Raw genomic sequence first — 26,458 nt, 5'->3', positions numbered from 1 at the left:
ATATATAGTTATTGCCAATGCCTAAGCCAATACCACTCACATTGCTGTAATCAATAAAGTTGTGGCCTAAATTTTTGCCCACTAACCTTAAACAAAAATTCTGTGTCAGTGTGCCTTTATTTATCCTTGGGGGTGCGCTGGAGTCTTGACGTGCAAATACACGTGTTACTCACTTATGGGGTGTAAATGTGTCACTGCCCATCGCTGGCTCCTCTTCCATGTGGTTGTTTGTACAGAGAGCCCAGAAAGCGAGCTCATACTCACTTGTGGGGGCTCTGCATCATCCAAATACCCACACAACCCCATGTCCCAATTGTGTGCAGCTCCTACACATATTAAGCAAGAGCTCATGCACCAGGCTTTCTGTACTGACGTCTGTGGGCAGCACAAAGTTTAAAGAAGAAGACCTGATGTCAGGGGCAAAGCTAAAAGCATAGACCCATCTCACTCTGCACACAGTTATACATAAAGCTTTAGTTGCCATGAGAACTGGGTCTACCACCTACACATAAGTGTTCTAAATTCAGCCACCACAATTGCCAGCATGGCAATGAAGTGCTGTCACCATCAAATTTTTTTTTTGTTGTGGCTGCATGTCACAAGCCCTCAGCTACTCAGGTGGCCCTAAGGATGATAACCTTGTGTGCCAAGCACCCCTTTGATTGCATTTGACCTGGGCCAAGAATCTGTGTCTCAGCATTCCTGGCAATTGTCAATCCAGTGGTCTCTATCTCTATCTATCTATCTATCATCTATCTATCTATCTATCTATCTATCTATCTATCTATCTATCTATCATCTATCTATCTATCTATCTATCTATCAATCATCTATCATCTATCTATCTATCTATCTATCTTTCAAAAAAATAAAAATAAAATTGTGACTTGGAATAACATGAGGCCACTTAAAGCTGCTTCCCAGTCCTCTTGATTTGATGGTCTTACAAACGAGAGCAAAGGTTATATGTGATAACGCAAAACCAAATGCTTTCTGATTTAACATGTAGGAGACTTGTGTTAAGCCTTCTTAAACTGTGTGATTCCTCTGGAGTGGGGATGAATATTTTCATGAGAAAGTGGGTGGAGACCATATAAGGAAGAGTTCATGAGCAAGCTTACGGCTTGTCAAAAATTTGACCAAATATATGTAGCAAGCATCATTGCCTGGAATGCTTACAAGCATTATACCTAATCTTCCATTGAGTAACTAGGGCCATGGTTTTATTAATTTGAATATAGCAAGATTTCCAATTTTAACATGTCAAACTCAGGAGCTACCTAGTGACTCAACTTTTTGAGCAGCTCACTGTTCAAGTATTGAGAGTGGCTCCCCTGCAACACTTAACCTCACTCAGGACTCATAGTTCTAGGTAGCTGAAATAGGGCAGGTGGGTGCATCCTGAAGTAACAAGTTTTGGGAATCCTGATTCTCCCAACCACCTTAAAAGTGTTTCCAGGTGCACACCAGATTTTTCCTTGACCAATTAACTTCTAAATAGAAATGCCCCCCACCAGTTTTTACCCAAAGATGGCATTCCCTCCCCCTGCAAGCACACACAATGTGGAGTAGGCAGAAAAAACCCAAAACTGATTGTGCACTAAGCAAACCTGGTTGATTTTCTTGTTTGACAGGCAAAACAAAAACCCTAATTGGCCCCTGGGGTGACCACCTAGTCCAGAGGTAAGGAATCGTTTTCACCCTGTCCACACGGGCAAACTTCTGGGGCCCACCTGCCAGTGGTAGCAAAACGTTGGTGGCGTTGGTGGCCAAAGTTGGTGGGACAAAGGATGTACCTCATTGTACACAAAAGTCTGGAGGTTTCTACAGCCCCTAGCCCTACCCAGGCTCGGCCCACTGATGAGGCAGACTGAGGTGCCCACTTTGGGTAGAGTGGGCACCAGAAGCCCACCTCCGCTGCCTGCTCCACCAACTCCACTGGCAGGGGAGAAGCGATGCAGAAGTCGTTTCCATTCCACAACACGAATCTAGGCCTCATACTGCAGCCAAAAGATGGGTGGGTGCTATAAAGCTGTAAAGAGGCCTGGCTTGGAGGGCAGAGGCTTATTTAGACACAAAAGCGTTGCCCCCTCCAGCACTGGCGCAATGTGCACAGCCAGCCATGCATCAAACATTGTAACATGTCTCTCTTCCGTCCAGGGCACCAGTAAGACACCCACCACAATCTGCATTGGGCAGCTGTGCAGGCTGATAAATGTTGCCATTTCAAAAATCTGCCATAGTCCTTGCATCGTTTTCCCTCCCCTCGTCACAATATATTTGCATGCCAATAAGAATATACAAGGGAATATTTGAAATTTCCTGCAATTTCCAATTTCCCCAACTCAATAAATAAAGTTGTAGGTTAAGTGTGAAATGCTTACCATCCAAACTGGAAATTCTAAAAGTTGCTTAAGATTATTATTATATTTTGCTTTTCTTAATTGCTTTGATTTTGGCAGGCTTCATCTATTAAACTTCCTAAGCTGGCAACTGTGAAACGCTGTCAGATGCTAATTACCAATGAACTTTGTCAGATAAAAGATGCCATTATATGTCAACTATTATATATAGTCAAATATATTATACCAGTGGCCTGGGTTCTTGAAAACACACAATAAGTTTTTCAGTGAGAAGTTCCATAACCATGGTGCAAAAACTTTCCAAAGAGAGGAGGTTTCCTCATCATTCATTTTCTTCTGCAATGCACAGCCACAGGTGACTCTTGGGCAACATTCTTGAAGTGGACACACTCGGTGTTCATTACCTAAGCAGATGCCTTAAAACATCCCCCAGAAATCTCTGCAACGTATTGGGGTTCTGTGATATATCCTTGTGCATGAGCTATCAGTATTGCAAAATATTATTTTAGAATCTTCAGAGGAAATGAGTGCAGGAAGGGGAAAGTCGATACAACCAGCTCCTAAATCCCATCCCCTTGCAGACCATCTCTTATAGGTAGGTGAGTGTGTTAAGGAATGCAGCTAACAGGTTAATTCCATTAAAGAGGAGAGAGTTCCATCCTGAGATGCACTTGGCTGAATCTGGTGACTTCCTTATCAGTGCTACTGGGCAGACTAGGCATGCAACTTTGTGTTAAACGGGATCAGATTACAATGTTGATGGTGGGTCATTGGTCAAGATCAGGAAGGAGTGGATCATTGCAGAACTGTGATGTTACCTGAGAAGAGCTCATTTGGGAGGAAGACTTGGACAATTGCCAGACTTCAGGACTCAGGGAATTCTAAGCAGTAGCAGGACTCTGTGCAAATTGACTTAGAACTTGCACGTGGACTTTGTTCAGCAAGGACATTGAAGTATAGAAACCCCTCTGACACCAGAGAGACAAAAGCTTTTGTGTAACCTTTTATAGAGTGGGAAAATACAGGGTGTGTGTTTTGTGTCAATTTAAACAACTCTGCTTAAGACAACAATTGTTGCACATTGGTGAGCTTAACAGCTTTACTGAAGCTTCCAAGCTGCACACAGAGAGAGCAAAATTCATAGGTGTCGAAGATAAACTCACATGCCAACAGAGGCTGCTCACCTATCAACCACCTGATGTCAGAGTGGTGTCAGGTGATGGACACTTGCCAATATTTGAAGGAGTGTCACTGTAACTGTAATCAGTTTCCTTTGAAGATGGAATTTCGGTGCTACTTGACACTGGGAGACCACCTTTGAAGAAACTTCAAAGCCTCTGCAAAGGGGAAGTGCTCTGTTTAAAAACATGGAGTGAAACAGCTGCCTTGGGTGGCACAATCCTGCAGGGTGGCACTGGATTTTGCCAGAGCTCACTGCCATGTGACCCCAGTAAGCATAGCTTATGACAGGAGGCAGCATCTTCCTGTTTCGCCTCACATGGCCAGGGCTGGATTTAGGTTTGATAAGGCCCTCAGCTCCTGAAGTTGAGCTGTCCTTTGTCAACAACAAATTGTCACTGTTTTTTTTTTTTTTGTATTGAAAATAAGCTATATGGTAGGGTTACCAGCTGTCCCCGTTTCCCGGGGACAGTCCCCGGATTTGCAAATTTGTCCCCGGACAAATTCCATCCCCAGAATGTCCCCGAATTTCATCTAATGTCCCCGGGAAACATGGCAGCAGCAGTCTAAGCTGCCCAGAGCCAGCCTAGTAGCGCACTTGGCTCTGGCTGGCTTCAGGAGCTGCCTGCTGCCATGGTGCCCACCATTTTACCTCACTGGAAGTCCCCATATGATGTGTTGTGCACAAGACACATCACGTGGGGACTCTGTGTAGGGGCTGAAGATGCCGTGCTGGGTGAGAGCTGAGCGGGGTCGTTGAGCTCGGTGTGCTGCTGCAAGGAGGGAGATGGAGGGAGGGAGAGGGGGGAAGCACGGCTAGTTCTCCAAGAAAGACCGGGACCTAGAGGAAGGCCGTGCAACAGAGGAGACCGCAGAAGAGAAGCTATTACTTCTTTAAATAACTTTTTTCCTCTCTTAAAAAAATGATTGTTTGAATGATTGATTGTGTCCCCAGATTCATTGAAATAAATCTGGTAACCAGGTAATTTATGGACCTAATAGGTATCTAAAGCCATTTGCACATAACAAAATATGTATCTTATCAAAGTAATTGTTGAACTGAAATACAATTAAGATGAAGTATATTAATAGTGAAATACTTTTAAATTTTTTGGGGGCCCCCAAGAGAGTGGAGCCCTAAGCTATAGCTTGTTTAGCTTATATGTAAAAACGGCAAGGCACATGGCAAAACAGGACAGGCCTCTCTTGGTTCCCAGTGACCCCCCCTTGAAGCCCCTGATAGTTCCTTTGTAGCTGTCTCTATAGTTACCAGACACATGTGTGACTTCGTTTAATTAGGCCCGTAGTCCAGACGTTCTTCACCCCTGTTTAATGCCTAACATCTATTGAGTTTGGTGGGGAAAGTTGTCAAGGAAATCTGGATAATAACTGATATCAAAATGTGAAGTGGAGAATTTTGTGTCCTTCACTTGCTGAAACGACAGCACAGTGATGGAAGCCTCAGCACTCTAGATACAAGCACAGTCATTTCCCTTTGTCACAGTAGCCTGGAGGTAAAAATGAAATAGGCTCACTATCTTTTGTCAGTTCTCTGACAAAAAGCACCTAGAGTAAGTTCAAACAAAGCAAAGAAAGCCAGGTTTTGTCTTAATCTCTCCAAGAGAACTGGAACGGGACAAGAGAATGAGATAGGAGCTTTTGAATGCTCTGTAATTACATACAGAGGTGGGATTCTCTAGAGCTCTGTTGAAATCTGTGTGGCTGTTTCAGTTCAGTTATCAATCTTTTCCTCAGTGCTTTCTAGACATGAGGTGAAAATAAACAACTTTCCCCAGTTGTCTGAATGATAGGGTGGTGTGGGAACAACTCTCAGCTCGATCTTGAGGGTGAGGCAGGACATGGAGCGATGCGCAGCATGCCATACGGCCCTGACTCCTGCTGAGACCACGGCTTTTAGTTGAGAGCAAGGAAGAGATCTTTATTCAGGCACAGTCTCAATACACAATACACAATACACAGCCTCAGTAGCAGCTAAGGAGTCACAGCAGCCTTTATGCTCAGGCTGGATGAAAGGAGAGCGTGGCCTGGCTAGAAGCAGTGCTTCTGCCCTATGAAGACCAAGCTCGGTGAAAGGAATTTGCAACTATGTAGAAACAACAGAGGTGTCCCAATAGGTTGGCATACCCAACTGCCAAGCTTCTAAAGTTGGGACAAAGTGGGCTTACGTGTGAAACTCTCATGCCTTGTAATAATAATAATAATAATAATAATAATAATAATAATAATAATAATAATTTATTATTTGTGAGGTGTCCAAGGGCTTACAGGGTTAATAGCTCAAGGGAAAAGACGTCCTGTCCCCGGGGTGTGCTTCACCTATGAATGTGAACTTACTTTCACTTTCTGTTTTGGCTGAGAAGGAGAGGCAACATGCCGCTGCTCTCTCCTGGCTGCTCTTCCTGGATTCCAGGGAGTCTTGTTTCCCACATCCATAGCAGCTATATGCTGTGGGAGGGAAGTACCTGTCTTCTCCAGTCTCTATCCCACCCCACCCCCATGTTATCCTCTTGTTCCTCCTCCTCATCCATCTCAGCCTGCCACTTGATGCCTGAGCCCAGTGGCACCTATAGAATCACAGAATTGGAAAGGACCCTGAAGGTCATCGAGCCGAACCCCCTGGAACGCCGGAATCTCAAGTAAATCATCACTGACAGATGGGCTTAGAATCCTCTGCTTAGAAACCTCCAAGGAAGGAGAGTGGTGCATGGCTCCTTATAGCCAGCATCACCGCACCCATCCTCATGTCGTAGAAGTGGTAGTATAAGTATCACTGTTCACTTCGTGACCAAATAGGGATGTTTTGCCTGCCCTCTCGGTTGGCATATGATGTGCTCCCCTCTCCCTGCCAATTCCTCTTTACTGCACCTGAGAGAAATGATTGCAGTAAAGGACCCCTGGATGGTTAAGTCCAGTCAAAGGTGACTATGGGGTGTGGCGCTCATCTCGCTTCAGGCCGAGGGAACCCTTCATTTGCAAATTCCTGCAGCAGACAACGTACTCCTGTTGCTACTCCAGGTCTTCTCTAAACCTAGACTACTGAATCTTCTCTGCTGTGCCCTTTCGTTGTCTCTTGTTGGATCTCCTTACATCTATCCAGCATTCTGCTGTCACGTCTCCCATTGCTCTGATCATGTGACACCTTAAATCCCCACATTGGTATCCTCTCCACTCCCAGATCTGGGAAAACTGACCTTTAAAGTCCAGCAGGGTCTTCTGTCTCCCCCCACTTCATCTCTCTGCTCTTATACCCTGATATATCCCTTTGCTTTTCCCAACTCCACTGCTGAACATCATGGCAGTCTGCAGTTCCCTCAGAAGACCTCATCCTTCCACCTCTGCTACTTCATCTTTTCAGAACCACCTTTGAACACCTGCACGATGATGCAACTTCTCTCACTCATTCAAATCCTTCTTGGAAACTACCTTTTTCCATCAAGCCTTTGACACAAACTGTGCAACTATGCCAAAGCACATGCTGCTGAAACAGCCATGTACTTTCCATAACCTTTCTTCCTCTCTTGCCTCTCATTAAAATTTGGAGATTGCAAGCTCCCAAGGGCAAGCATTGGCTCTTCTACTCTATAAAGTCTCACACGCACTGATGCACACTACAGAAATAAATATGAACAACATAAAATCACTGTTTAATAGACATAAGAATTCAGGAACTGAGTTTTAGCAAGAATATATATTCCTTCCTTTTCCTCTGTCAGGGCTTGGCATGTTTATGCCCACTACCAGGAACCAACATAGGAACTGCTGCAGTGAGGATATAGATTCATTGAGGAGGCAGGACCATGGAGGGTGCTCAAAGACCTTCTAAAAGCTGAAATCAACATTATCTGGGGGAGGGGGTGTATGGCAGTGGGAAAAGCAGAGGCAAGAGCTATAAGTGGGTAGTAGTCCATAGCTGTCAACTTTTCCCTTTTCTTGTGAGGAATCCTGTTCGGAATAAGGGAATTTCCCTTAAAAAAGGGGAAAAGTTGACAGCTATGGTAGTAGTCATTGTAGTCGTATGGACCCTCCATTTACAGTAGAAGCATACCTGACTACCAGATACTGGGGACAAACTGTGCAGAATGACTGTTGTATGTTTAGTAAGGCCCTATGGTGTGTTGGCCAACTCCATTTGCTGTAATCTAGCTAAATAAAATAGAAGAGGAGGTAACTCTGAACGGCCTGCCCATTGGGATTAGGTTTTCCTTTAGAATGAAATATACTTTGTGATGTATTAACTTCATTCAAGAGCAGATGCTACATTTTGTGAAAGCTGAGGCAAAACTACTCGGCTTTTCATAAATATTTTCCACCAAATCTTTTTTTTTTAAAAAAAATCTTAAGCTAAAATATATTTAGTGCAGCCCTGTATTTTACCCCCCTCTGCCCAACACCCAAACAAAGCATTTTGTAGTTCACAGTTGGATAACTATTTGTAGAAATGAATTATTATGTATATTCTGCCTCTTTATGCAACAGGGATACAAGGCCCACAACTCAAAATCCTATACAACTGAATAGTTCTCCTTTACAAGTCCCACGGAAACTTAAGGTAGCTACACAAAAACTTAAATAACGGCTAAGTGAGAGGGTGGGTCTAAAAGTTAGTGTCAGGTAAAGAATAAAAATTCCTGATGAAACAAGCTTTAATCTGGAAAAGTGCAAAGAATTGCGAGTAAATATTTATGAAACGGGAGGGAGAAATCTCCCTTACTACTAACTGTTAATCTCTCCTTCAGGGATTGGAAACCTCCAGTCTGTAGGCAAATCTTGGTGCACCATCACCCCAAACCACACCTACCTGTCAATCATCTGATCTCACTAAGTGACATCAGCTGATGGGTGGGGTTGGGTCCTGCTTTGCCAGTAGACCCTTGCAGAGAACAAGACTGAACCTTCTGCTCATCAACTGATGAGCAGAAATTTCAATCTTGCTGGGTGCCTTTTCAACAACACATTTCCAGTAGAGAACAGGCTAGCAAAGCAGACCTCTCTGCCTGCCCTGCAGGTCAACTCTGGTAGGTGGGTGATACCACCCCCATACCAATCATCTGACATCATTGTCAAATCAAATGACTGACAGGTGGGTGGTCCTGCCCATGTGTCAAAATTGGCCCTCAGAAGACCAAGATCTGATCCACCCTACGCTGATCATAGTTCTCAGTTCCCTTCAAGTTCACAGCAAGATCTTCCACAGTTGCCTCATTTTTTGTTCACTCAAAATTCAAAACAATTCTTTCCGATACTATGAATAAAATGAGAAATGTTCATTTACATGAATTTTGTGTTCCATTTCTGTATTTTTAGAGCTGCATTTGTTAGATGTGTTGGCAGGAAATGCCAGATGGAACTCTGAAATTTGCTCTAGAGTGATAATGCTTGAGACCTGCCTGGACAAATCTGAGTTTCACAAATACTCCCCTTCAGCGAGGAGCGTCACAACTTCATGTCCTTGCGTGGGAACCAAAAGATCAGTGAGTTAAATGATCTACTGCAATGCGTCACCATCCACATGTCAGATCCTCGCAGACCAAACCCCTCTGTCTAGACCACAATGCTGCTGAGAAAGCTTGCACACAACAGTGCATCACTTTGAAACTCGCCAGTTTAAGCTGAGCCAGTAAAAAACAACAACACCAAGCCACATGCTTAAAGGGGAAAATAATCCTTAATCATTTGTCAATACAACATGCAAAGCTTCTACATGACCCACTATATGAATGGCAACAAAGACCTTGACTATGATCATAGCCCACCTGCTCCTAAGGGGGTTCAAGATGGTGCCATTTACTATTTCCTTGTCTCTTCCCTTGCTTTCCACTTCCTTCTGCTTTATTATCATTGCTGCAACTATTTACATTTAGAGGCCCACACTTTCTATCTATGTTGCTCTTTTTGGTGTCATAATAAAAGTATTGCCCAGCTGTGAATATTTGAGGATGTCTGCTGAATAACCACAATCTAACACTCTTTCCTGAGCTGCAGGAAAATGTTGGCAAATCAAAGTATTTAATTTCGCTTGTTCAAAAGAATTCTTATAGATGAGTCACCTTGCTATGTATTCACACCAATAGTTGTAAACAGTGAGATATAGATCTGTATATATTTGATTACACCATAAGCCCTCGGTGCTCTCTTGTCAAATGGAAACCAAAGTCTCTAGCAGTGTCCTTGCAACCTGTCACCGCCAGTGGGAGCACAGAATATGAGTATATAAAAGTGGTGTTTCTGCCATGTAGCCTTGTATCAAGGGGACATTTAAGGCATTCGTAGGCATTCATAGAATCATATGTGTCCTTAAAGCAAGACCATAGTCCTTGAATTTGATCTGCTTGGAGAAAATAACCAAAATAATATTTAACTTGCACATTTGTCTTATCAGAACATGTATTGCCGCTGGGGTGTTTTACAGTATTGGAGAGAGAGGAAAAATGCTTGTTTTCATCAATCCACAGCAGAGTCTTTTTATATTTCCCCCTTCTGTTGCTAGGTTTCCTCTTAAATTCCATCTGACCGCAGGGCAGCACACCAGCAAAATGTACTGCTGTGTACATTCCCGTCTCGTCTGTTCATTCAACACTATGGAAATCTACATCTCAGTTCCCATATGTCTACAAATGAGGCATCAGTGCTACTGTTGTCATTGTTAGTTATCTCTATCATCTTACTGTACTTATAACAATTGTGTAAGATGGGTCAATATTATTATTCCCAGTGAGAAAGTGTAGCCTACTTAAAAAGGCCACCTAGCCTATTCATGCCAAAGGCATCGTGATTCATCACTCGGTCTCTTAGTTGTAAAGCTACCCCAACTCTCCACACTTCCACACCCAGTCAGAAATCTGGGGGAACTTTGGAGTGGTCAAATTCTCCTCGCCATTTGGCAGAATGACACAAGACTGGCTTACCTAGTGGTTTCATGCAAGTAAGCAGACAGGATGTCTGCATTAATCCAATGCCCAAAACTGAGGAATTACATACAAAGGTGATGAGGGAAATCATATTTATATTTGGAAGAGTGCTACATTCCAAAATATTAAGACCTTCACGGTTTCCCTCTCTCTCTCTTTCTCCATTTGATGTTCATTTGATATCTCGATGCATTTTATCTCTAAATGCTTGTTTACTATCAATAAGCAAGTATTTAGACAAAACCATCTTTACTTATAGACCACTATGACAAATGCAGCCCCCCAGCCATGTGTGATGGTTCACCAGGACTAAACCTCCTTGGTTTTGTTGCCTGCACGAGACTTCAAAAACAAGGAGACTGGCTAAGCAGTAGGCAGGACACAGCACATAGCTGGCGGATTGCAGTTTAGTGAGTCACACAATGTGCAGCGTAGTCCTATAGAGACACCAAGCAAACTAAGACAAAGAAAAGAAAAGAAAGGTGGTGGGAGGAATAATAGTAACGTTTTATAGCACCTTTGAATAAAACTCCTCTTGCTTTGGGCCTTGATATTTACTTATATTCTCTATTAAAACCTTTGCTTAGGTCATTGAGATGTGCTATTTTGCAATTTCTTAGAATTAGACCTACATAATTTGTGGCTGATCAAGCCATGCATTGAGGCCTTCCTAGCACTTGACAAGCTCTCCCTTCTATTTTTGCAATCCCCCAAAGGCATCCATACATACATGGCTCATGGGCTACGTGCATCTAACTTGGTGGATAACAAGCTGTGTAGTCCTGGTTAAAACATAAGGGCACTTTTTGTCTTGTATAGTCAGGAGTACAAAAGTATGGATTTTTGTACAATGTGTTTTCCTAACTGTGCTTCAGGTGTAAGAAAGCGCATATCATGTTTTTGTCCAGTAAACAGCCTTTCCCTCCTCCTTTTTATTTTTTTTAAAAAACCACACTTTGCAAAGTCATTAGCAACAAAATCCTTCAAGTGCTCAAAATAGTTACGCATACCTGATTGTGGGCTTTGTTTGGGGATTTTGGCATCTGCTGGAGGGCTGGAGGTGGGGCGCATACGTTGGCTGGCAGAGTTATGGATGCTACTGGGGATGGCTGCTGAGATGTTTTTACGAGGTTTATCCTGTAGCCACATTGGGGAAGCTTCAAAGGCCTGCATTCGTCGGGTGTGGCTGTTTGCATTGACCTTGAGATAGGCCTGGACTTTGTATTCCTGGAGGTCTCCATAATTGGCGTCAATCACTCTGCACTCATACAACCCTTCATCCTTTTTCCTGACTTTGGAGATCTGCAGTTTGTGGGAGATGTCGTTCCCTTGTACTTTCACTGTCTGCAAAATTTCCAGAAACAACATATCACATCAGACATTGCCACCAGCAGGTGTTCCAACCATCATCTGGCTTTCAGTTGCCCCAGGACTGTAGAACTGAAGGGAAAGCAAACTCTGCCCCCCACCCATTGCCCAGAGGACTAAGGGTTGTTGGGTTCTGCGTGTGTTGGGGGTGAGTAACTATTCTGCAGGGGAGGAAATTCTATTTTTTTTTTTAAGTACCTCTAGATGCCTCAAGTACCTCTCCTCCACAGGAGAATATTTGGAAATATGTCCCCTCCCATTTCACCATCCATGTATGCTGGGTGCAACTCTATTAGTATTTAATGTTATTTTAACATCATTGACCTGGGATAGCTCAGTTGGTAGAGCATGAGACTCTTAAATCTCAGGGTTGTGGGTTCGAGTCACACGTTGGGTAAAAAATTCCTGCACTGCAGGGAGTTGGACTAGAATGACTCTTGTGGTCCCTTCCAACTCTACAATTCTATAAAGGAGGGAAACCATGGGCATGGCCACTACACTTCCCAGTCCTCTCTTATCACATTGCTTCCTTCATCCTTTAAAATAGATTGTTTAATTCAACATTAAATGAAACAGCATTTCTAAAAAAAGAAAAAGATAATGTTCTAAGAATGCACAGAATTCACCCACAAAGATATTTGGCAGCCTCCCTCCCCCACTGTCTACAAATAGGTGTGAGTTTGTTGGTTGCCTTTATAGGGTAGTGTTGATATTTTCTGAATGTGTTGTAAACTGCATTGAGGTGGGGGGGGTATATAAAATAAATGCAGAATAAATATATAAACCCTTCTGACAATATAAAAATATTTAGTATTGATATAACATTTTCTTTGGTGTACAAAGCCGTTCACATTTATTCCAAATTCTTTTATCAGTTCTGTTTAAAGTAGGCTGGCATCCTTATTATTCCCCCATTGCAGATGGTGGGATGAGTTTTGTGATGTGAGATGATGGCTTTGGCCAAGACCACCTAGTGGGTTCATAATTAAAGCAAGATGCTAAGCAATATTGTATCTAAAAAGAGAACACTAAGGGCATCCACCCCAGAAACAAACTGGACAGGAAGGGGGCCAAACAGGCACTAAAGGTCATGTACTGATTAGGTAAGTTGTTAAAATAGTGGCTGACATGTCAAAAATCAATTGCAGACTGAATGTGGGCAGCAGGCAGGACAGAGTGGTGCCATTGCAATTTCTCATTTGCTCTATACTTGCCACCTAGGACTCTACATCACATTCAGCCATTGAAAATGGTCAGGGGCAGGGAGAGAAATTATACATATCATTCTGTTAACTATCACTGATTGGATAGTGACGTTTGAGAGGCATTTTGCACAATAGCTTCCCAGCAGGAGGAGCTATTATGAGCTATGACAACTCTGCATTTGAGCAAAAGGACCCTTAAATGTCCATAACCAGTCTTAATCTCGCTAAGATTATTTTGTTCAATATGTCATATATCCATTTCCAGGCATGTCTAGTTATAGCATTGATTTGAACTTCACAATCCAGAACTCTTAACTTCTGAGCCAGGGGTGAGGAAGACCTATTGGGGACAGCATGCGAATGGTGGACTGGGCCAGAACACCTCACTCATCCATACAAATGCATGCCCATTCACACTCTTCCATCCATGTGCTCTCGCTCACTCTTTTTCTCCCTCCCTCCCACCTCATCTCCATCCCCCTCTCTCTGCTATTCTCTTTCTCCCTTCCATCTTAGCATTTTTTAAAGTCCAGAAAGGGGACCCCCATGCAACAATCAGGCTTTCCGAAAGCTTCCCTTCACACACACTGCAGCTTTTTTGAAGCCTAATTGCAGTGCAGAAACAGTGCAGAAACTGTGTGCTCCAGGCCAGGTAGGCTGGTGCCATGGGATGAAAGTTCCCCACCTACTCTGGGAGGAATGTCAATGCTCAATGATATCTAGCTATGTGGAATTTGGGATGACAAAGAACGTAATTTTCCAAAAAGGTGTTGGACCAGCAAAATCCATATAGATAATAGGGCTTTAAAGGTAAAGGTAAAGGTACCCCTGCCTGTATGGGCCAGTCGTGTCCGACTCTAGGGTTGTGCGCTCATCTCACTTAAGAGGCCGGGAGCCAGCGCTGTCCGGGTCACGTGGCCAGCGTGACAAAGCTGCTCTGGCGAGCCGGCACCAGCGCAGCACACGGAAACACTGTTTACCTTCCCGCTATAAAGCGGTACCTATTTATCTACTTGCACTTAGGGGTGCTTTCGAACTGCTAGGTGGGCAGGAGCTGGGACCAAAAGACGGGAGCTCACCCCGCCGCGGGGATTCGAACTGCTGACCATACGATCGGCAAGTCCTAGGCACTGAGGTTTTACCCACAGCGCCACCCGCGTCCCAATAGGGCTTTATTTATAGTTTAATTTTGATAAAATAGCATTCCTTCACCTCTTGCTCTTATCTTCTTTCCCTCTGTCCTTCTTACCCTCTAAACTCTATGCTTCTAATTAATGGCTTTTAAAATAAATCAACGTTTTTCCAAACAGCTCTTTTCAAACATGCATTCGTCTCCTCCTTCTACTAAGCCTGCTTTTAATTAGAGGGCTAAATTGGCTCACTTAGCCTTGAAACCAGATGTTCAAGGGCCACATTCTCTCCTGGGCAGGCAAATGTGTGCAAATTTTACCTTTGCACTGTAGGCTGGTTTCTAGAAATGCTCTCACAAACCTCTCTGCCCTTCGTCCAGGTAATAAAAAAAGAGGCATTACCAGTGCTTGCACTCTTGCAGGGTGAAGCGGGACCAGCGATGGCATGTGGCCTGGGGAGAATAGGTGGAGCGTGGGGGAGAATTTTGAATGCCAGCTAAAGAGGCCAAGAGGAACAAGATTGTCCCTCAAGCCTGGGGTCCAACACACCTGCTTTATTCCACCAATATCCTTTATTTAAAGATAGCAGCAGGTGCAGCAAGGGACAGAATTTTATTGAAACTACGCTGCTGGGAGAGGGGTTAATATTCCTTCTGACCATCTTCCTGACTAAAACTGTTCTTCTGAAGCTACCAAGTGTGCCACAGGCAAATGATAATTTGGGAGGTAATTTTGATTAAGAAAATGACACTAGGGGGTGGGGAGTGAGCATCACCCACCACCAGCACCCAAGTCTTGATTTGATCCCCACTGGCTGATCTTGGGGGGGGGGGTTATTTGGGGTGGGAGGAATGACTCCACCTCACAGTCCCTCCTCTCACATCTGGTCCTAGTTCCCATTGATAGCAGTGATAGTTATACACAACTGCCTTCTTCCATTGATCTCTGTGGGAGAAGTAGGCCTAACCCATGGGTAGGCAAACTAAGGCCCAGGGACTGGATCCGGCCCAATCGCCTTCTAAATCCAGCCTGCAGGTGGTCCAGGAATCAGTGTGTTTTTACATGAGTAGAATGAGTGCTTTTATTTAAAATGCATCTCTGGGTTATTAGTGGGGCACAGGAATTCGTTCATTCCCCCCCCCCAAATATAGCCCGGCCCACCACAAGGTCTGAGGGACAGTGGACCGACCCCCTGCTGAAAAAGTCTGGTGACCCCTGGCCTAACCAATGTGTTCTTTCTTGGAGTTAAATCCCACAATATCCTATGGCATACCCTCCAACATTTCTTTGATGAAACTAGGGACGTCCCATTCCATAATGATAATTTTACTATTTATACCCCACACATCTTACTGGGTTGCCCCAGCCAGTCTGGGTTACTTCCAACATATATAAAACCATAAAGATTAAACATTAAAAAGACTTCCCTATACAGGATTGCCTTCAGACAGCTCAGGGGGTCAGGCAACTCCATACCCTCCAACATTTCTCCAATGAAAATAGGGACATTCTAAGGATAAGTGGGACATTCCAGGATCAAATCAGAAACCTTTTCTAAATCAAGGACATCCCTGGAAGATAGGGACACTTGGAGGGTCTGGTATGGGACTTACACTCAGGCCAGCCTGTCTAAACCTGCAGTCTGAATCACAATTAACTTTACCAGACTGGTCCATGAGCTCAAACCATGTTTACTGCAGGATCCAATTTCCAGTGTGCCAGAGGTGTCACCTGCCCCTCAACAGCACTACACAGTTGTCTGTTCATCATGTATTTGTATTATTTTATTGTTGTTAGCCGCCCTGGGCCCGGCTTCAGCTGGAGAGGGCAGGATATAAATAAAAATTATTATTATTATTATTATTATTATTATTATTATTATTATTATTATTATTTGTCATTGGACCAAGTTGGTGGAATATGGGATCAGAACGGCTACTGAATTTCCCTTTCCTAAAGTGGCATTTTGTCCTTTTTGTCAGGAGAACTCAGGATGAGTGTGCAACAAATTTTAAGGATGTAAAAGGAGTTTTGAGTGCATTATTTTTCCTGGGGTGGGGATATTGCACATCTCCAATATCCCCATCCTTAAACATTTTTTTTCCTGGTTTTAATTGCATTAATTGCAAATCAAACTGATGTGAGCCATACTAAAAGCAGACAAGTAGTATAGGTGTTAAAAGCTCATGTGACTAAGCAAAAACACCCCCCAAATAAAGCTGGGCCAAAAGTTCTTAGTGGAGAATGTGGGGCTGGAAGGAGGGATGGAAGGTCAGTAGACAAGAGGAAACCCCCTTCCTCTGGCTCACCTTATTTTGTAGTGCCAACAGTTCCATGTTTACACAATTCTCTTTCTAATAACACTTGCAATCATATAACATCATCCCATGGGGTTGGGGAGGGATGACGGTGACTGGCAGGCACTGAGAGGAATGTTGCCACTGGTGGAAAGGCCCCATTTTTTATCTCCTCATCTTAATCACTATCTTCCCCATTTTCCCACCCAAGAAGAGTGCAGCAAATTTTGAGGGGAGAGGCATTTCAACTCAGTGCTACAAAAACTTGCAGGCATGAGATTGTCCAAAGCGTGGGGGATAGGGATGTCAGGGTTAATAAAACGCTTTGCAGTTTGGGGTCTACTGGGTTGTAAAAGTTTTGGTGGGTCTCAAGTTCTGTATGCTTCAATTAATACAAGAACATCTGGAATCTACTCTCTCCCTCCATTATTAAGGTTTTTTGTGTGTGTTTCCCGCATAGTTCCATGGCATTGTAGCACTTTGAAAATCACTCTCCTATATTTATTTAATTGCATTTCAGCTAAGTAATAAAATAATACTGAGGGAAAGAAAGAAAATCTAGGTCCTACATGTTCCTCAGTTCTTGGTAATAATGATTAAAGAAATACAAAGTATTCTGAAGGGCTTGTTTTTTGTCATGCTGGGCAAAAATTCCATTAAGGTTATTGAAAGTATGATGTGCGGTTCCAAAAACAAAAAAGGCTGTTTTCTGTAGCAATTTTCTTTTTAAGTACCCATATTCATTTTTTTAAAACCACAAAAAAAGGATTTTTCTTCTTCGCTGTGTTGTGTGTCTATGCTTGGACGGGGTTGGGGTTGGGGAGAATAGGATCTATCACATGACCAGATTTAAAGGCACAGTACTTTTATCTTTTCTTATTAGCTCATATGTTGTAAGGGTTCTAGATCTGCAAATTGTCAAACTGAACTTTTGACCCCATTTTGGAACCTGTGTGAAAGCAAAGAATTCCTTATGGGACAGAAAAGGTAAATAAAATAAAATAAAAATGGGCACCTATGTGCTCACTGCATTCCCCCTCGTATACCCTTATAATCTTGGAGATGGTCTGAGAAGTGGAGAAATCTCAACCTGAACCAGTAAGCATGGAAGCCCATGCAGAAGCCTCTATGTCCCAACACACTCCAAGTGATGTCCCCAGGTGTATGTCCAGGAGGGTCTACTGAATCCTGGGGGCATCCACAGCTGCCCTAGGTATTACTTGCAGGTCTCCAGCATGTAATAGGATCAATAATATCCTCTGTGCATGTCTGCCAGGACCCTGAATGGAGAGTGTCTTCATTTGCCTGGACTCTCCACAAAACCTCCAGCTCCGGTAGAGGCAAGGGCCACCCACAATTTGACTACCAACATCCATTAATGTTTTCTGTATACAGGAGCATACATTCTCTGTCCTAGTCTTCATTCCCAAAGGGAGCCTGGGATGGCTAACAACATAAAATATAATGAAAATCCAATGTCCAACAATTAAAATGGCAGTTTTTACAAAGCTACAGGGCCTCAAAGGAACCTAGCCCCTTCTGAAGACCTGAACAAATTAAAGGATTCTTTAAATTCTGCCTCAGCAGGGCCAGGGAAGTGAACCAGCTCATCTGCACAAAAGAGTTCCAAAGGCTTTGATAATGCCCATGCCCCAAAAGGCACAGGGAAAGTTGCAGAAAATAAATCCCTTTCACTAGTCCAGGGCTCATGCATTTTTGGATGGTGGCTAATGAAAGACAGCACAGTAAATGGAAAGTAACTGAATATCTAGCAACAATCTATATTTTGTAATCCACTTACGCTTATCTTTGTTCCATCGTTGTCCAAATCTCTCTCCACCTGTAGGGGAATGGATAACTGTTTTTGCATACTGCAGGCGAGGAACCTCCAACATTAAAGGTTAAATCACTTATTCCCTTCCTTTCATTGCATGGAGTTTCCCACTGTCTCTGCCTGGTCCCACCCTAATTTCTGTCCAGCTCTGTAATAAGCCATGACAACCAGAGCTCAAGCATAGTTTGGTTTGAGAGGGTTTACTGGTGGGAGACAGATGTTCACTCAAAGGCAGCTGAATTGGCTACACAGCTGTGAGATAGATCATATCAACAAAAAAAGGCAAGTAATGAGTAGTTTCCTAATGAACTCATTGAAGGAGGGTCCCTAATTGTATTGTGATTGAACATGGCTTAAAATGTGTCTATCGTACCTCCTTCAGTTTCTTTGGCCTATGTGCCACAAAAAGTGGTGGTAGCCATTGACTTAAGGGGAGTTAAGCCAAAAGAATGGACTAACAGGTGTTAATGCTAATAGTCAAGTGGAACCTCCATGTTCAGACGCCATGTACTGCTGAATATCAGGTTGTGATGACAAAGAATAAGGAAGGTTTTGCCTTTATGCTTTTGAACTTCCCTGAGGCCTCCGGTTTGTCATTGTTGGAATCAGGATGCTAGCTAAATTAGATGGCCTGATTCCATGATGCCTGCTGCAGTTCATAATTAATTGATTCAGGATGTAAATTTGCTGAACTCGTACTACACTAATGCATTAGAAACTGGATGCTATGTCCCTAAATTCTTCTGCAACCCAGAATGCCAAAGCAATTCTGCATCTGAATAGAAAACGCTTTGTTATAAACATCCAAGGCCTCATCACTAATGGCAGTTTAGTTAGAAGTAAGCAACTGTCTGTAAAAGGTGGTTCCTTAAGGTTCCAGAATATGTAGGCAAGCTTTCAGAAGGTTTGAAGGCTCAGAAGCAAGGGAGCTAAACCATCCCAGAGTTTTTCAGACCAGGCATATGGAAACTCCACATCTTGAAGGACCTATACTTTCTGTCAATCCCATATTGAGTACATTCACTTAGCCTTTCTTCGACAGCCTTTGATATATTTTTAGATCATAGCAAGGCCAAAAAGGTTACTTCCAAATGCCTCAGTATTTAATGCAAATTAGATGCTTTGATTGCTAGAACTCTCACAAAAACAAAGAACGTGGCACAATATTTCATATGAAAGGGACAATTTCCCTCTCCTCTGAACATTTCTGCCCAAAGGCTCTGTTTTCAATGCAAATAAGATGCCTGGTTGCATTGTCATCAGTTTTAAAATTATTAATTCCATTATATAATTTAACCAGTTGAGAAACATGATGGGCAGATAGTAAAATAAATAAATAAAAAGAGAGGAGGGCTCTGCCACTGCTCAGGTCTTCCTTGACTACCCACCAGACTGTCTAGCCCAGGCTTCCTCAACCTCGACCCTCCAGATGTTTTTGGCCTACAACTCCCATGATCCCTAGCTCAAAGGACCAGTGGTCAGGGATGATGGGAATTGTAGTCTCCAAACATCTGGAGGGCTGAGGTTGAGGAAGCCTGATCTAGCCTCTGAAGAAGGCTCTCCCAATAGAATGTAGAGCCTTGAGAGATCAGAGCAGCAGCCATAGCAGAAATGAAAATCCTACTTCTGTTCCTTGCACAGGTAAAAGCTCCAAACCGGGGGTGTTGGGGTGAGAGAGAGGGGGGGAGGGAGGGGGGACATTGCATGAGAAAGCAGATGTCTGTGTTTGAGGGATGTAGATTTGGGCAGGAGGAACAGTGATCAGAACAGTGACTAAAATATCCCTGAATATATGAGTTCATGTCATAGATCAGCTGCCACAGAGAATTATCTGTCATCCTGTAAGGCAATTAAGATAATTATCTAATTCTCGGCACAGTGGAAGGGGCTAAGTTAAGCTGATCACATGTTTGAAATCATCAAAATTGTGGGAACAGCTCACCGGGAAGGAGAAAATAGGCTCATGTTTATGGATTAACCAGGGAACTTGTGAGATGCAGAGTTCATTTGGGGTGCACACCAATCACCAATTTAAAATGGGCATGATACCTGAACAGGCTATGTGTGGATTTTTGATGTTTGGGTTTCCCCATTTCTTGATCTGTTTCAGTCTGAGGACCATGGGGTAAGACTGAACTTGCCCATAGCTTGTGAGTTTTCTGATGACTAATTGCTGTTGAAATACTACTTAAATAAATGGATTCTTCCTTGGAGAACACTCACATGCTCAGCCTGCCACCTATAGGCAAAACGATGTTCCTTCCTGTCACATTTAGCCACTGTGCTACATAGTTTGGATGGAGGCTGATCTCTTCACATTTGGCTGCATTTAATGCCTATCATTGCAGGCAGTCTCAGAAGAGTGAGGTGCCATATTAACAGGTTTATATCTTTGCATGCCTTCCATGGAAAATTAGTATGAATTCTAAAGCAGTCTGGATGCTTCAAATGAATTCTTCAAATAAAAACTTTTGGGGGAGGAGACAGGCTGGAAGGAAACGGAATGATAGAGATGACGCAGATTTTCCCCACTGTCTCAGGAATGAAAACAAGCATCATCTGAAGCCAGTGAGGTTGTTTCTTGCCAAATAGGAAATAAGGAAGAATTGTTACAACTGAGTCAAAGGAGGCCTGTTTGATTTCTAGAAATCCTGTCTACAATAGGTTCCCGCAGTGTGTTAGTAAGTATCTCCGCTCCATGTGTTTATCAGTCTGAAACAATGGAGGAGGCAATGAAAATCCCTGAAAGGATAGAATGATAGCAAGCAGACTTCTTATTGGGGGTGGGGGGGAGAGGAAGTCTTTGCAACAGCCTGGGTTGCAAATTCAATCCATTGCTATGATATCTATACTGTGCCTTGTCACTGATGAGAAAAAAGAGAAAAGGAAATGAAAGAATGCATTATCCATGCACATGAATTTGTCAACTACCAAAAACCAATTGGAAGGGTTCAAGGTTTTATCCCCTAGTGGTGGCTATTTCTCAATGGATTTCTACTCTTGTAAGATATATTAAGCCTTGGGGCAAGACTTTCCTTGTCCCACTGGTCCCCATTTTTTCTCTGCTCTTGGGGAGTGGCTGACTTGCATAGGATTTCAGGGGCAGTACATTGATACCTGAGTGCCCTCACCTCTGTTCCAGGGTCTTGGTCCTCAGCTGCCCGTAGAAACCACCACTGGATTTCCAGGTACACTGAGGCAGAGCCACTCTGGAATGCACAAGACATCTCCACATTCTGCCCCTCAGTAGATGTGACATTTTGAGGGAATTCAGTAAATTTGGCTGCAAAAGAAAAGCATATCTTATTGGGATTCCTCTCCCTCAATTTTCCACAACCTCTCTTTCCTTTCTCCCCCCCCCCACCCCCTCTTAAATTTATCTGCCTTCACTTGCAATCTGATGCCTGTTTACATGGGAATAAATTCCATTTAATGCAGCAGGGCTATTTACAAGTAAATATGCATAGGCTTAGGCGGGTGCTTTCTAAGCCAAGTCTGTATTCTGAGTTCAGTGGAGCTTACTCACAAGTAAGTATGCACAGGACTGCAGCCCTGTCTCCCTCTCCCTGCCCCTCCTTTTTTCTGATTCTAATTCTCATTCCTCTTTGCATCCCCATGTTTTTTTCTTTTTTCTCAGACCCTTTCCTCCCCCTCCACCCCTTTATCCCTTACAAACATGTATAAATTGTTTAGTAAGCCTATTTTGCTTATGGACAAATTGAACACCCTTACCAGTATCTCACTGGAGTTTGCAAAGTTACAAATAATTACATGCAAATATTCTTAGGAAGGCAGTATTTCAGCATTCTAGCTTAGGGATTCCAGGGCAGAACCATTTGGAAAATCAGCTCAGATGATTTATTGTATTTTATGGATGACATTATACCATATTAATTATTAAACATATTGTAGACTACTGGAATGGGGTCCTGTTTGTTTGTTGCGTTATGTCTAAATATTTCGAAGAAGTAGCTTGTCATGTGATTATTTGTTCTCAATTTCATTTTCTTGTTTTGCTTGCAGTGTCAAGCCAAGAAAAGACTTGATCATGTTTAAGTTTAGGAGATTCACAAACAAGAAATACTTTGCCTCTGGCACTTCAGTATGGCTACCCTTTCCAGTTCCATATGGTAGAAGACATGCATACTGGCAGTCCATTTCAGGATGCCAGCATATATCTTAGAAGAAGTCATAATCATCACAACCTTCTTGATCCACTTTCTACTCATATACGGGGCTTTAAGAATGTGATCCATTCAATCAGCTGTGTGAAACCCTCACTGACAGGATAGACAAAATGATAATAATAGAAATAATAATAATAATAATAATAATAATAATAATAATAATAATAATAATAATAGCTAACAAGAAACACTTTCAGTTTTCAGAAATAGTCGAATTTACCAGTTTACCCGCTTCTTTCAATTCTATGACGTTACAGGTTGATGGGGGGGTAGACCGAAAAGACTGCAAAAATAATCCATGCATATGTGCTAGGTTACGCCCTGGGACTCATAGCAGTGCTATATGAGAAAAAAGCTGCCTTTACTTTTTAAGTACTTAAATTCCAAGTAGGCATATGTGAAAATAAGCCCAACACCACCAGTCTCCATGCGTGTTTTCTACAGCGTCTCCTTCCGCCCCCCAGCCAGCACTGTACCGCTGCTAGTGATATCTATTCACCTCATCAGCAGGGAAAGAGATCATATTTCTGCATTCTCAGTCTGTTTCCCCACCACCACCTCAGCCAGCCCTCTCTCCAGAGTTAAAACAAACAAAGCGGCGGAGAACTGCGCGGTTGTGGGTGCAGCATTCGGCATGGATACGATCTATCCACGGTGCTGAAATGATCACTGCAGCCCTCAAAGTCTCCAGCAACTGGAAGGCTTCTGCAGAGCAGGGGCTACTTGGGAATGCAAGAGGCGCCTTTGACAGGGTGATGGGGAGGGGGCGTGCTTTGTAGAAACACATACTTGCAGACGAAAAGCAAGGTTTAAGAATACGGACCTCAGGGCTCCTGAAAAAACTGGGGAGGGGGGCGACAACGCTATGAAAACACTGCACTATTCAAAGCAGACAAGCACATCCCTTTTTCACAGGCGCTGTGTCTGTATGAATCCTGAAAACAAGAGTTGGAAGATACACAGTGGCATGCTATTTTCCCCCCCCACCCCACCCCCGCTCACGCACAAACATTGCATCTACTCAGCCGGGCTATGTTATGCTCATGTTGGCAGGAGATCGGTTTCATATTCACTTCGGGCGAACTTTTTTCCCTCCAGTGGGGCGAGAATAAGGCTAAGGCAAAAAGATAGCACGACGTTTCCATTCCACATGGCTTGCCCCCTCCACAAAGATCGCCCCGTCCTGCCCGCCACAGACCCTCCGGCTGCAATTTTGGCCAAACACACACAAAAACAAGGCAGCTCTTACCTTGGGAAGAAAGTCCTTGCTGAATGTATAATACCGACAAGGAAAGGAATCCAACATAAGCCCAGAAGATCCCCATTATTCCAGAGCGAGAGGGAGGGGGGGTCACATCGGGGTAATGCCAAGAAGACGCCCGTTCCCGAAAGGCAAGGCAGGGCAAAGGGTTTTTACAAGGCTATTGGGCGCTGGAGCCCCAGCTGCAGCGCTGCCAGCATTCTCCTGGCAAGGCGGGAGGGAGGGGGACAAGATCGGCTTCCGACGGAGAAGGAGAGGCTGGGGGTTCTCGGGTGTCTGGAGTCCGGATCCAGCCCTCCCCGTGGTTGGAGAGCGGGTGCTTCCCGGGCGTCTTCCTTCCTTGCTACCTGGCAGCTCCGTCAGCCCCTGCTGCTCAGGACTGCGCGTTGAGCGCCCTCCCTAAACATTCAGCCTGCTTGAAAAGTAGGGAGGGAGAAAGGAGCTTAACTGCGCTTCCAGCACTTCAACTCGCCCCCCCCCTCCCGTTCTCCTCTTCCTGGGAAAGGCTGCGTTTAACGGTGGCTCCTCGGTGGCTTCCCTCGCCCGCTGTCCGTGGTGCTGAAAGACGCACGAGAGGGAAGCAACTAATGGAGATGATCACGGAGGGCAGCAGCTTTCATTGAGCTGATGGGGGGAATCTTCCGCCTCCCACCTCAGACTGAGAGGTCAATGCGGTGGTTTCGTAGTAGACGATGGTCTCTCTCTCTCTCTCTCTCTCTCTCTCTCTCTCTCTCTCTCTCTCTCTCTTACCCCCACCCCGACATCTCTCTCAGGCACACATACACACAGAATGGGAAATATTTAAGAATGAGTGAAGCTTATTTCCTCTCCCCGTTTGGTGTTGTGAATCTGTAAGCCTCAGATTTTTGAAAGGTTTGCTGTATATGCAATCAATGTTGTTTGTTACATGGGTTCCTCATAGTCGCTTCCCACTGTAAACCAGACACCTGAATTCCAGAATACATGCTTTAGAGTTAGACACACACCACACACACACACAGTTTTAGGTGCACGACAGCTAAGGTTAGAATCCAGTAATCTCTACATAGATGCCAAAGTTTAATTGGTAGGTAGAACTCAGCAGATCTCATCCCTGGACACTGTTTCTAGACCAGTCCTGTATCCTAAAATTTAAGGTAATGATAAAGAGAACATCTGAGAATGTTCCAAGTGTCTCCCTTCACCTTTAAACAACTTCAAGCAACCTTTGAAACCAAGGTATTTCCAGTTACAGATAGGTAGCCGTGTTGGTCTGCCATAGTCAAAATAAAAAAATTCCTTCTAGTAGCACCTTAAAGACCAACTAAGTTAGTTCTTGGTATGAGCTTTCGTGTGCAAGGTATCTGAAGAAGTGTGCATGCACACGAAAGCTCATACCAAGAACTAACTTAGTTGGTCTTTAAGGTGCTACTAGAAGGAAGGTATTTCCAGGCAGGCTTGAATACTAGCATCTCTTCTCAAATTTAAATCCCCACAAATGGATGCACTTTGAATCAGAGGGGAGGGAAAGGGGAGACATGTTTGGACTACCCTGTGACTATGCTAATTGTGACTCAAAAAGCTGGTTAAAGTGTGTGTTGAAGGGTAATTAGCTTCTTTCATCTGATGTTACATATTTGTATTTTTCCCAACATGGTTAAGAAAAATAATAATTTATAGCATCTATGTGATTTACTGATTTGTAATTTGTAAGTGCAGAGGAAGCCTTAGGGACCAGTTCATGGGTGAAATTCATTACGCTGTTAAATTAAACTTCTTTTTAATTTATAAGTGTATTTCTTATCACTTAGCAATAGAAATACTGTTAAATAATAATACATAGACAAGCTCTCCTTATTCCTGACCCCAGCTTAAGAAGGTTGCCATAACTAGGAACTAGCTGAGGCTCTCCCTTCAATTTAGAGGTGGTAAAATGGCCATCTGCATGTATTTGAAGTGCTGCACATAGATGAAGGAATTATTTCCTGTTGCTCCAGTCAGGGATGATGGGGATTGCAGTCCATCAACATTGGTTGACCCATGATTGGCAAAGAGTAGGATAGAAACATACAAGTGTAGCCAAAGTGGCCTATGAAATAGGAGCCCATGCCACCTGGACAGGAGGACAATGGTTTGGCTATGGAATCAATTCTGGCTCACAGTACTGACTTCACCTTCACTGCTTCTGCTGTGTTGAAGCATATTTCTCAGCTCAGTAGATGAGAGTCAAAACCACCCTATGGCATGAAGCCAGTTTGGTGTAGTGGTTCAAGTACTGGACGAAGACCTGGCTGGCAAGGGTTCAAATCCCCTTAAGCCACAAAGTTCTCTGGGTTACCTTGGGCCAGTCACCCACTTTCAGCTTAACATATCCTCACAGAGTTGTTGTGAGGATAAATGTGAGGATAAGCCTTGAGCTCCTACTGCTACAGAGGGCAGGTCTAGGATATAATGGACTAAAGATATTGGAGGGCAGATTTTTGTTGAATTTGAAGAGAAATGTATTGATGGGTAAAAGCAGTTCTGCAATAGGAGCTATAACTTAGGGTTGCACAACCATGTGTATTGAAGATGCTTCTTTATGGATTTTCTGCACTGAGCAACCAGTTGAACAAATAATATTTCTAATAATGGTAGAATTATTATTTTCAGAGTAATTGCATTAAAGCTACTGCTCTCTGTTCTTCCCACAGAGGGAAAATCTTACCCATCACATAATCAGCATA

At 43.5% G+C, this 26,458-nt stretch overlaps 1 protein-coding gene across 3 annotated transcripts in view; it reads right to left on the bottom strand.

Annotated features, from left to right (window-relative positions):
* Window positions 1-24,486, bottom strand: part of VSTM2A (V-set and transmembrane domain containing 2A) — a 38,959-nt gene extending 14,473 nt beyond the window's left edge. For 2 of the 3 annotated variants that reach the window (XM_081166901.1, XM_081166902.1), the window contains exons 1-4: window positions 23,742-24,486; window positions 21,437-21,588; window positions 18,273-18,311; window positions 11,482-11,815 (exon numbers count right to left, since the gene is read on the bottom strand). In XM_081166901.1, coding sequence (XP_081023027.1) covers window positions 11,482-11,815; window positions 18,273-18,311; window positions 21,437-21,588; window positions 23,742-23,817 — 601 coding nt within the window. In that variant the 5' untranslated portion in view covers window positions 23,818-24,486. The remainder of the gene's footprint in view (window positions 1-11,481; window positions 11,816-18,272; window positions 18,312-21,436; window positions 21,589-23,741) is intronic. The other variant, XM_081166900.1, reaches the window with a different exon arrangement.
* Window positions 24,487-26,458: the final 1,972 nt, after the last annotated feature.

This window comes from Podarcis bocagei (assembly GCF_964188305.1).
Source record: "Podarcis bocagei genome assembly, chromosome: 13".
Lineage (NCBI taxonomy): Eukaryota > Metazoa > Chordata > Lepidosauria > Squamata > Lacertidae > Podarcis > Podarcis bocagei.
Note: the sequence above shows the minus strand (reverse complement) of the source record. Positions and strands in the feature narration are given on the sequence as shown.